General features: G+C 26.3%; 2 protein-coding genes across 2 annotated transcripts; both read right to left on the bottom strand.

Annotated features, from left to right (window-relative positions):
• Window positions 1-25: 25 nt before the first annotated feature.
• LOC126548939 (nuclear RNA export factor 1-like) lies at window positions 26-1,828 on the bottom strand. The gene is made up of 3 exons (XM_050197056.1): window positions 1,267-1,828; window positions 1,014-1,197; window positions 26-956 (listed from the first exon to the last, which is right to left on the bottom strand). Exons 1-3 carry the CDS (start codon window positions 1,395-1,397, stop codon window positions 879-881), a joined length of 393 nt encoding a protein of 130 aa, XP_050053013.1. The 5' UTR covers window positions 1,398-1,828; the 3' UTR covers window positions 26-878.
• Window positions 1,829-3,611: 1,783 nt separating this feature from the next.
• Window positions 3,612-10,735, bottom strand: LOC114130902 (phosphatidylinositol N-acetylglucosaminyltransferase subunit C). The gene is given in 3 exon segments (XM_027995976.2): window positions 3,612-7,732; window positions 7,735-8,262; window positions 10,286-10,735. Coding segments are annotated over 3 exon segments (987 nt in total). The 5' UTR covers window positions 10,365-10,735; the 3' UTR covers window positions 3,612-7,352.
• Window positions 10,736-12,901: the final 2,166 nt, after the last annotated feature.

The following is a 12,901-nucleotide window of genomic DNA, read 5'->3' as shown; positions in this document are numbered from 1 at the left end:
AAAAAACATGTCGTTATTTAGAGCTGATCACTTGATTTTCTACAATAATTAAACTGATTTTTCATAAAAAAAATTGTAAATTATCTTATATTAAATTAAATTTTTAAATTCTATCTAAATAAATAAATAGATTGCATTTTCAAACTTAAGCTATAAACGTTTTACTTTAAAATACTTATAGTTTGTAAATTTTCGTAAATTTATTATATTTTAAGTATTTAATTATTATAATAATATATAATTATGCCATATTATTACTACTTTAAAATGTCAGTAACCAGTAAGTAGTGTTGAGTACACTTGTTATTTGAGATCACACACTTGATTCGAGAATAAGATCAAGTACACCGTGGTAATAAGATAAGTAAAATAATATAAATTAATAATAGACATAAGCGTGCGCAGGTTTTCTTTGCAGGAGAGCAATATCTTAGCTAAGGAGGTTCAGACTCCAATCCTCCCTTCCCCGAATTGTAAGTATAATATAAGATATTGGGGAATCGGAAAATCTAGCAGGGGAGTACACGTTATTTCAGAATTTATTGTTTTATAAAATACTTTTAAGAATATTCTTCAAAAATGTTTATGTTCAAAAAAAAAAAAAAAATATATATATATATATCTACATATTATATTAATAAAAATTGTTATTTTGACTTAAATGATGCAAGAAAACCATTTTAATAAAGATTAATAAATTTAATAATAATGGGTGGCTTATGATAAAACTATATCACTTGATAAACTTAAAATAGGAATCAAACAAAAAATTAAATGTCTAATAATAACTCTTCGGTGACAGTTGTTATAAACAGCATATCGCTAATTATACTCCAACCTCTTCCAACCGGCACTATACAGAATTTTCTAGAGAATGATCAAAATACATGCCTATCGTTAGTTTCTTTTAAGTCTTCAGCAAACACACCATTTAATACAATCTGAACCATTGCAGCCTAGAAAAAAAAATACTAGAATAATTATAAATGAGCATTGAAAAATAAGATACTCACATTTGCCAATGGAACATCAACTATGAGTGAGCCATGGTCATGCTTGGATTTAGGTGATTTGTCCAGAAAGTTAATTATGTTTTCTTTGCCTTTGTGTAAATAACGACGTTTTTCATGTTTGTGGCTGTCAGTTTTTAAAAAATTTTTACTTTCAGGTAGATACTGTGATAAACTATCGTCGACACTAAAATTAAACACAATTAAAATTATTTAACTATTTAATAGAATTTTGTTTAATAAATAATATACCAACTTTTTAAATAATAAGCTGCTGAATAATGTAACCGTGGCATTTTCATGGTAAGCTTCTGAAACCATTTGTCTGGACACTTGATTATCATGACGCTCATAGTATTGAGTGGAAAAAGATTCAACTAAACTCATCACAGGATTTGGAAGTTTAGGATTATGGACTTCAGCTGGTATGAATAACAATTACCCAAACTAAATTGCATTTTAAATTTGGTTCCAATTAGACTGTACCGAGATGACAGTTCTGAATTATCCTGAAAATAATTAAATAGCATTGTCCTACATCCTAAACATCAATGTAAATTAATATAAATATAAAGAAAATTAAAAATTGTTATCATAAAATATTTTTTTATCTTGTGAAGTACTAGATTCAGTCTTGCTGGTTAGGAAATCAAAAACTTAATATTTTTTTCAACACAAATATAAAGCATAAGTTACTTAGAGTTATATATATTTTGTTCTAAATGAAGATATTTATAAATACATTTGTAATGCTACTCGATAATATTAATTATTCTTATGGGTAAATATTTTATTCAATAATAACATTAAAAGCTTTAATTATCATATTTACCTAACTAAATATGTAGGACGCCATACTCGCATGTGTTGTCTCCGTCTTACATACATGCAAGTATGCAACACAACAAATTTTGGTTCAGTGAAATCAATTTTATGCTGTTAGTTTTAATAATAGAATAAGTTCACCTGTAATCAAACTTAAAGGTAAGAATATTATTTAGGTCATGCCATAGGCATTTATTGATATTTTAATTTTGAAGTGAGTTAGGGCATTTTATAGTTTAAATATTTTACATAACTGTACCTAACTCACTTAAAAATTATAAAGTATCAATAAAAGTGTATGAGATACCCTAGATAATATTATTACCTTCAAGTTCAATATTAGATAAATTTGTTCTACTATTAAAGCTAACAGCATAAACTTGATTCTCCTGAACGAAAATTTGGTATGTTGTATCCAGTAACGTATTTAGGGGGGTCAGGAGGGCTTGGGCCCCAGTGGTAAATTTTGGAGAGTATTTTGATACAATACGGTAATAATGTATGTTTTGTGTTTTAATTTTTTAAAATTTTTTTTTGTATAACAGGTATAGGAAGTTAATTTTAACAATTTTTGGTGCTAGTTCGGTATGCGCTCTACAATCAAGTTTCTAGTTTGGTATGCACTCTACATACGTTATGCGCTCTACATCTGGTGATTTACCGTCTTATGTACAAAACCTACGATTGTGAGAAACCTATATGCAGCCCATTCATCAGAATGAATTTCTGTTCCTGCTTAGCATTCACGTTTTAATATCGATAGAAGTGTTTTTCGATCGCGTCAATGAACATAAAAATAACGGCAGGGCCCCCACATACAATTTCGGACCCCTGTAATAAACGTTTGTCCGAGTCTTTGTCCTTTATTAAACTTGCAAAAATACAATTTACCATCTATATATAATAATTTTTGGAATAATATTTGTTTTTTAATTATACCAATTCAAATTCAATATTCATCGTTAAGACAGGACAATATATGTTGTGTCAGCTGGCAAATTATAAAAAATCAAAATTCATAAGCATTTCAAAATTAATGATGTCTTTTCCATTTTTTTATTACAATATTATCTCAATTAAAAAAACAAGTATATTTTAATTTATATTTAATATTTTTTTTTTAAGTTGAAATTATATTTTGCAGGCTTTGAGCTCAGCGTAATCAATGAACCATTTATGTCAAATTATAATATATCAAATTTACTATCATTAATCAATGACTATAAATATATATATTTCATAAAATGTTATTTTACAATAATATTTAATATACAGTAAGTATTTCTACAAAAATTTCAAAAATTAAAAATAAATTTCAACGAACCCACAAGGTAGGCCCCAAGGTAGCCGGGCCCCTGTACTCGAGGTCTATCAGACTCCCCCAAGTCCGGGACCCTGCCAGTCGGTTACACACTCCTTGCTTCTTTCTGTCTGATCCATTATCACCATCACCATATTCCCGTATCAAACGTTGAGTGTAGAACAGCTAAATCTGTAGAGTCAGAACCAGCACCCAATTTTTCAGCGATCTTCGAATATCTTCTAAATGATCATTCGTTGATGGGCGTAATAGAGATATTAACTATAATTCATTGGGTTTTACACCAAGCTATGCTAATAATACGCAACGCCTACCTACATTTTGATTAAAGATTTATTAAGTACTCTAAAAAAAAAACAACACTATTGTCCTGTGAATCATAAAGAATACAAAAATGCGTACAGATCATGTAATAAGGTAGGTACCAAATCAAAAATAACTAAAACGTCAGATAATTATATTGTATTAATATATTTATTTTGCAACAATTTATTTATAAATTAATAGGCAGTTATACATTTAACAAACATTGTATATAAATTCTTCGGCTCCGAAATAAAAACCGAGTTAAGCCGAATCAATAATAGTTAAAAAAAAAAAAAAACATAATAATATTACCAATAGATTAATTATTCAGGAGAACTTATGATTAGTCATAGATTATAATGCTTAATCCCATCATAATACTACGTGTACTATTATTGTATTTGATGGATAAACCGGATTGAGATTTTGGTCAAACACGGTGACTGAAGAGCGTTTACACGAGTGTTCGCACGGACGTGCACACAATATGATATTATAATTATTATAACAATAAAAGCGTGTACCTATAATATTATGTGCGTCTTATATTAAATATCACGTGATGTTCGTAATAGATAAACGAAAATACAAAACTTTATACAAAAAAAAAAAAAATGACTAAAACATATTATATACATTAACAACATACCTATTTTACGAGTAATGATAGGTATATAGGTAGGTACGATTAGGTGGTATCATAAATGTATATTCGGTGGTATTACCTAAGCTGTGGTCGTGAAATAATAAAATTGCGAATGGCGTGTTACAGTGTGCATAATATTATTATACGGTAATAAATAATAATACAGTGGAATCTCGATAATTCGAACCTCTATAAGTCGACTTTTCGGTAACTCGAAGGAATGCCTTGGCCCGGGCCTTACATTGATAAGTTATCGAAGTTCGACTGTATTTTTATATATACATGTACCTATAGTTAAACAATAGAAGTGCTAGAACTCAAATATAGATAATAGACATCAAAAACGACAAAACGAAAAAAAAAACAAAAAAATTACAAATAATTATTAATTATATGCACGTAGATAATCAAAAAGAACAAATCGTTATTAAACATTTTGTATTATTTTTTAAAAACAATAATGAATAGATTTATTTATAACTATTACCTACCTACCAAAGAGATTATGCAAATATCTACTGTTTACGCATACCTATCTTATAAAATCAAATATTATATTATTAGGTACTGATTTTGGAGAAATAACCCTGCACACTTGCGGTGATGTGCGTGTGCTGTAGGTATTTATTACGGTATCCCAATTATTTGGTAGAATATCGCGTATGAAAGTATTCGATCAAATTTATTGAAACAAACAAGGCGTATAAATCGTAGGCCATGGTTTAGTGTCGCGACTTAGGTATCTACTCTTTAACTAAAACATTTCCACCCAAACAGAGCTATAAACTATTATCAATAATTTTAATAATTAATTACCTATTACATTTTTGAATTCTAACACTCAATTCAAATAAAAATACTTATTAGATAGTACATACTAAGTTAACTTATTTTAACGTAAGACACTCATTATTTCTAAAATTACGTACCTATTAACGTTTTAACTAAATTATTTTAAAATAATTATTTTGTAAACAAAAAAATTACGTGTTTACTTAATTTCATATTCCTAAACAGAATATTTATGTTAGTTATCTGATGAATGAAAAAAATGTTGATTAACTGAATAAAGTGCCCAAGATTGTCCTACAAAATATTATTCCAGTATTTCATTCATTTAAAATGTCAATACTTATAACTAGTTATAAGTATAATTATTAATTAACTGCTTGCTTTAAATTCAATCTGTATGTATAAAAATTATTCAAAAAATATTCAGCTTTGCAATATGAAATTAAAAATAAATGTATTAATCATACAGACGTTTAGAAAAGACTAAAAAAATAATCAAGATTAAAAATAGTAAAAAATATAATTGTTTTGTAATACTTATCATTTATTATAAGTACCTAATTAAAAAATAATATTTTCAAAATTGTTAATATATTTTGAATAATGATTGTCTTACGTTAAAAAAAATTACAATAAATAATATCATAATATTATACATAATTATTATTAATATAATATATACTTAAATTAGCAAAGTGAAACAATGAGATACAGAAAGTACACATTTATTTTCATAGTTATACAACTATTTTTATGATTTATTATTATTTCATTGGCAATCCAGTGTTGCATTTGGAACAAATCTGTGTGATATTGACTCCTTAAATTTAAAATTTAAAGATTTGAACAACTTATTTATATAATGTTCACTTAGTCAAAAAACTGAATTAATCCAAGTTAAAAGAGTATTTTGTATTATACCTATGTGTATAATATATTGTTATTATTGTATAACATAATTTCCGCTGTATTTCAGTGGATGAACATGAGCAATATTTGTGCAGAGATCGTATGAATAAAAGATACATCACAGATGGTCAAGAAATCAATAACAATTAGTACTGTTAAAATTCTTAAACTCTACATTACATTTTTTTCACAAAATTAAAGGATATATTATCTACAAAAAACATTTAAAATAATACTTGTTTTTTAGAATCTATTCAAATAATTATTTTAGTAAGACACGTCTGTATTATAATATACATTCAATTTAAATATTTTGATGTCTTTGTACTTAGAATATTTTCTTAAGAATATTATAGTTAAAGTGATTAAAATAAAACACATACATATAACTTAAATGTGCTATAACCAAATCAAATGAATTCAAATAATGTTAATTTTGCCCATGATATTAAATAAATTAGTACATAGCAATTATTCAACTAGTTTTGCCATTTATAATAATTGTTAAGTGTATGAAATAATAATACATTATATTTTAATTGTATTACTATTTGAAAATATAAGAGTTATTTTTTACCATTACATAGTAGACATTTTAATAAAAATAATATTACATTCATTTTAAAATTAAAGCTTCCAAAAATAATAATTGTAACTTAAGAATGTACCAAAGAAATGTACCAAAGAATGGAATGTGTAAAAAATTGATTTATGAAACTTCAAAAAATTACTGATACTTCTGAAATGGGATTGTATAAACATTTGAAAAATGTAAAAATATTAGTAAATTTAGAAAATTCATGATTTATCAAAATTTTAAAGTAAAACCCCACACAGTTATACATAATACTAATCCCAGTGAACAATGAACTAAGTACCTACTGTAATTTGATGTTTATAACTCTGAATTAAGTAGTAATTTTACTACACAAAATTTATTAAAAGTAAAATTGATAGTTTTTTAAATGTCTAATTGTTATTTTTACAAATTCAATCTTTATTAAAAATATTATAACACAATTAACACATTTTAAGAGTATGACAATATTATTTGGCCATTTACATGAAACTATAAGAGTTGGTAACACCATGAAATAAAATATTTAAAAAGAACAGCATGTTAATTGATAATAAAATATTTAATAATTCTAGAATTATATACTGGTGGGATAATTCTTAACAATATAGTGAAAAAATATTAAAATTCAGTTAGCGTAACACATAGATGATATCTCATATATATATAATAACTAAAATTAAAATGTTCAACTCATTTTACTATTAAAATAAAATAACAAACTTTTAAAAAAATGAACTATAATATGCAATGCTTTTAATTTTAATATAATTTATAGTTTAATACAACCACTAGAGTGCCATTAAGGAATTAACCAAAACAATTTGGTTTCAATTGATAATAAATTACTTATACTTAATACATAATAGAAGAATGGTAACTTTGTGGAAAACCAAGATAATAGTTACTGGTTGTCGATAACACACATCCTTAAACAGTATTTAATTAGAGAACCCTCATCACTTTTCAGTCTACATGAAAATCTTTTATTTTAATATCTTGCACAATAGCTTCATCCCATGGTCCATAAATGTTGTCTTTGAACGAATGCCATTTAACAAAATAGTATGGGCACATCAGATTAATGAACAAAACAGTTAGGATAAATAGTCCACTCATTAATGATGACACCCTTATACATAATACAAACGTAACAGTTACAAATGACAATAACATGGTAATGGAAGATTTGATCGGCGATAGAAGTATTGGTGATACAGCAAAACACTGTACTGCTATTGTGATAAACACAAATACGTGGAAAGCTGTTTGTAGTCTTGAGCACAAACAAATTGAACCGAATAAAGCAGCATTTAATGACAGCGATGTTGAAACTATAACTGCAGAAACCCATAGTCAAAAAATACAAGATGTACACACATCATAACCGTAGTTGTGGCATATATGGTATCTGTGCTTATGGTTTCAGTCAATGTTTTCAACACAGGTGATAAAATATAACCAGATACGACAAATGCACACGCAGACTTCATCAACCATAATGGAATTGTCTTGCAATTTTCATAAAGCAAAAGGTAAACAATAAAACTAAAACTTGTAGTGGAAATTAACAATAATAGTGGAGAAATCAAATTGCAATTCAGAGCATAAAAAGATAATGCAAAAATTACCACTATGCATAATCTTTGTGTAATTAAACCAGCTCCGAGGATTGCTTCTAGAAGTGTAAGTTTTCTTACATGAAGATTTTTTCTCAATTCTTCTAGGAAAGACTTATCGGTATAATTATCTGGATAACCTTCGTTGGAATAAAGGTTCTTTTTCCATGGTTTAAGTTTTAGGTGACCATTACAAATAGTTCCATTTTGATGTTTTACTTTAGTTGAATACTGGGATGACTTGACAATACCATTATCTAAAATAAAACAATTTTATTATTAATAAGAGAAATATATTATAAATATTTGATCGGAAAAATATTCAAAACAACAAAAATTTCAAGACATTGCATACAGAGTTTAAAGTAAAAATTAGATAGTTTAATATTAATTTTAAAAAATTAGCTTAACAAGATTAATTTCAAAAGCCCTAAAAAGGTTAAATTGGGTCAAGTGGACAAATGATAAAAGTAGACAGTTTTAATTGATCACTTACATAATAAATTTTATTAACTTAGTAAATTGTACAACAAATAACAATATGTATTTAATTTACCATTTGATGTAAGGTATCTAATTAGATGTTACAGTCCAAAATTTAAATCACTTACAGATAAAAATAAACAAGTATATTATTGATTGTTTTTTATATACAGCTAAATGAATAAATATATGAAAAGGCAGAATAGGTTTTACCCATGTGCAATTTTGAACTAAATTATAACTATTATATAATATTTACTATAATTTTTATAATTTGATAACTTTGTAAAAAAAAAAATTATAAAATTATAATTCAAATACCATGCCAAATATTATTACAATTAAATAAAAAAACTTCCCCTACCCTCCTCATCACAAACAAAAATTTAAAAAAACGACTGTCTCCATGTAAGTATTTGGAACATCTCTGTAAAAAAAAAAAATTGTAAAAATATTCAATAGTATCAGAAACTTGGTTACATATAAAATACCTGTTTTTTAATGTATATAAAGATAATGATAATTTTATAAATATTATCGAAATTAGATACTGAACAACATTTAACTGATTGAATTACTTAGGTATAGCTAAAAAAACACACTAAATATTATCATAATAACAATTTTATAATAAGTTTGAAATTCCTAGATTATCTGTATAGAATTTAAAATTAATTCAGATAGTTTCAATATTTTTAAATTATTTAGATAGTTTTTAATTTTATAATTTGTTTAATTATTCAATAAAAAAATATTATTAGTCTAATTTTCCAAAGTCAATTATGAATATAAAAATAAAAAATACAAATAAAATATTAATTATTACTATCACAACTTTTGTCTTTTTCAATTAGGCTTTAATCTTCATTACTGCCATTAATGTTTTCCTCATTGTTTTTATCTTTAACAGACTAAAGTTTTAGTTTTTTTTTCTCCACTTCATTAACTATTATACAATATAATATCTGAAGATAATATTACATCTTATTCAAGATAATTCATCTACAATGTCCTTACGATTTCCTCTAAAATCTTTAGTTTTTATTTTTAGTTTCTAGTGATTTTTCACTTAGTCATAGTTATTTAACCTATTCTGTGATACAGCTATTGAGGATTAGATACTTGATTATGACTGAATTAATAATTTGTTATGAAAAATGAAACAATAAAGTTAATTAATAAAAAAACAATTTTATTAGTAATAAGTGTGTGTGAAGGAAACAAATAAGCGGGTGTGTTCAAAAAATAAATAAAAATTGTATCTTTCTAAAATATTTGTACACAGTTTTTTAATATAAAATTTAATTCGGCAATCATACAGATAACATTATATCAAGTGCAATAATGAAGAAAAGTATCTTTGGTAACCACAACTATAATAGGTATTGTTTTACACCAAAACTTGCTCAGAGTAAAGAATACTCATTAAATTATTTAATAAAATTAAAGACATCAACTTCAAATATAAATGAAATATTTTACTGAAAAATATCGATTATGCTGGTATGAAAAAATTAACATTTTTAAAATATTTAAGTTATTCGTGTGCCGTTTAATTCTTTATTCACTTAGTACCTAATTGCTTTAGTTTTATAGAAAAATAATTTTAACCACCTTTTTTAAAAAAAAATTTTTGACCACTGTGTGAAGTGCGTGATGATTAGGAACAAACACGAAAGAGTGATTAGATTACGATTATTATATAATAAAAGGTGTTGGTGTTTGATCGGAACACCGTACGCACTAAAAGACCCTATGGGCTATCCGGACTTAGTGATCGACGACAGTTTTACTTACTTTTACCGGATGACAGGTACGTCGATTTGGTGACATCAGTCATACATGACATCAAGGGACGGCAGTTGAACAGAAACATGCGTGTCGCGATTCAACGGCCTCGGCAACGTGAACGACGGCGGTGGCGGTGGAGCCGTCATCAACTGATAAATATGCCGACGGAAACACAAACCAAATGCAAATGATCGTTTACCCAAAGACGAGTCGAACATATTATTTAATATTTTGTTTACCAGCGAAGCGCACACGCCTCTGAAATCACAAGATAATCGTTACTAATGATATGCATTGTACCTATTATCATAATATATTATTCATCGTGTTCTATCGTAGTCGTCGTCTGAGGTTTGACTGGCTTCGTCACTCGTTTCGGTATAATATAATATTACACCTTCATAATAAAATGATATTTTTTAATATATTTTATCATCGACGTTTGAAGGACTGCGCTGATAAGGAAGTGATAACGTTTACGACGATGCACCGTGCACGCATAAATCGTGGATCTTATTGTAGGTAAAATGTCGCATTTACCATGACGTCATTATGTCGTTTATCAATTTCCACGATATTATAAGAAGTGTACGGATAAAAATACCTAAAATACCTACCTACATAATATTAGTTATAGATGCAAATAATCATTAACTTCTATACTATCTAGCATAGATTTCTGAGCAAATACTGTACGTACAGCCGTACAGGGCCTAAAATTGTGTGCAGTAGCACACACTATGTGCAGTAGCAAATTTAAAAGTGTACATTACTTTTTGTACTTTAACCGAAATTATTTTGTTTTTAATTTTAAAATGCTTAGTTATATAGGTATCAAATATCAAGGACTTTTATAGAAGAGTGTCTTAGATTGTATTTATTATAATTAATTATTATTAATAAATACCAAAAACAATAAATTATGCTACGAAGTTATGTATGACATGTGTAGGTACTACTAAGTCTATGTTTATTATTTAAACATATTGTGGAGTATGGACTTATAGGTATGCAGTAGCAAAATACCCTAATTTTAAGCCCTGCCGTACAATATAAAATATAATAATCTACTAATGTAGAGCAGTTTTTAATTTTAATTCTGTGAGGTAAATAATTATACGTATATACTGTCATACCTAGTAAAAAGTTTTAAGGCCTCACTCTTCACAAATAATAATATTAATTGAATTGCAACAAAATAAGTAATCTCTAAGATCGTTACTTTTTTTTTCATAATCTGACCTATTATAGGCCTATATAACCACTGATTATAAAACAGACCATATTATAGAGTATAGACTCTATAGTCTATTCTATAAACAATACTATAATCTATTTAATTTTTTTAATATTTAAAACTCAAATATTTATAAAAAAATGTTGCGTAGGTATTTTCGAAATATATTTATGGCAATAAGAACAAAGTATGAGGAAACTTGTATTGCAATAGTATACTCTACAGTGTACATAATTTAACTTCTTCAATGTCTTGTCTATTTATTAACAATTTTCCGATTTCACAATTGAATATATGTAATTGTTAGTTGATGATGCAAACATTTACTAAAATGTTAGATGCTATTAAACTACAGTTTGATTTAAATAATATTTATAAAAAGTATCAAAAAAATAATCTGCACTTAAAGTTGAATATATATTTTTTTTAATAAGTAATGCTTCATAATTACTTCCTTAAAAAAATCTATTAAATTTAATTATTCTCTGCAAAATATTTATTTGTAAATACCTTAAAACTAAAAAAATACCTAGTACAATATACTTATATACCTAGTATACCTACCTATATAATATATCCGTACCTACATGATACCGGTATAGCTTAGGTAAACTATGATTCAAAACTTTCTTATTTAATGATCTTCTACATTTTACTAATAATAGGACTTTTGTTAAAAGGTTTTTTAGACGTTTTAGAAATGAATCTGCATTTAATAATAATAAAATTAGTCTATTTCATTTTGACTATATGCACTCCTTATTTGTAGGCAAAATGCACATTCAGTAAGTGCAAATAGGTCAATTTTTTGGATGGCTTACAAATTGTAAAAAATTCCAGACCCTCAAACACTTCACACTATATTAATATTAAAAATAAATTTTAAATATGTATTTATGTACTATATGTTCTTCGACATGTGTTATGTGTAAAACACTATTACAACTCAACAAAATAAAATCGTTACCAATATTTTAACAGTGTTTTTCTGTCCAATAAATAATATTTATTTATATATTAAATTGCTGCTATATTTCAAGACGACGAGATTATGCACTCTTCCTAATATTGTAAGTTTAAAATGTCAAAAAATATAACTGCAGCATCAGATAGACTACACGGCGTAGCTTTGAATCGAGATGATATTCAAAACAGATTAAGGTTTGATTCCTTTAAAAAAATTTAAAAAAAAATTTGAATTAAAAGTCGTGTATATATTCAACGAGAGGAGTGCTTTTACAAAACAGAAAAATACTTTCGGCTGTAATAATTTTATCAGCTAAAATACTGTCGGCTTTAATATTTTCGGTTAAAATAATTCGATGATGTTTTCGTATCGAAGACTGGATTATTATGCGAACTTTTCATCCGTTCCAATTGAAATA

This window comes from Aphis gossypii, chromosome 1 (assembly GCF_020184175.1).
Source record: "Aphis gossypii isolate Hap1 chromosome 1, ASM2018417v2, whole genome shotgun sequence".
In the NCBI taxonomy this organism is placed as follows: Eukaryota; Metazoa; Arthropoda; class Insecta; order Hemiptera; family Aphididae; genus Aphis; species Aphis gossypii.
Note: the sequence above shows the minus strand (reverse complement) of the source record. Positions and strands in the feature narration are given on the sequence as shown.

Excerpts from the sequence above, each read along its gene's own strand:
- LOC126548939 (XM_050197056.1), bottom strand. The coding sequence starts at position 1,397 with ATGAGTTTAGTTGAATCTTTTTCCACTCAATACTATGAGCGTCATGAT. Across the intron at positions 1,198-1,266 it reads AGCAGCTTATTATTTAAAAA|TGTCGACGATAGTTTATCAC; the intron begins GTTGGTATATTA and ends GTTTAATTTTAG. Across the intron at positions 957-1,013 it reads TTGATGTTCCATTGGCAAAT|GCTGCAATGGTTCAGATTGT; the intron begins GTGAGTATCTTA and ends TTTTTTTTCTAG.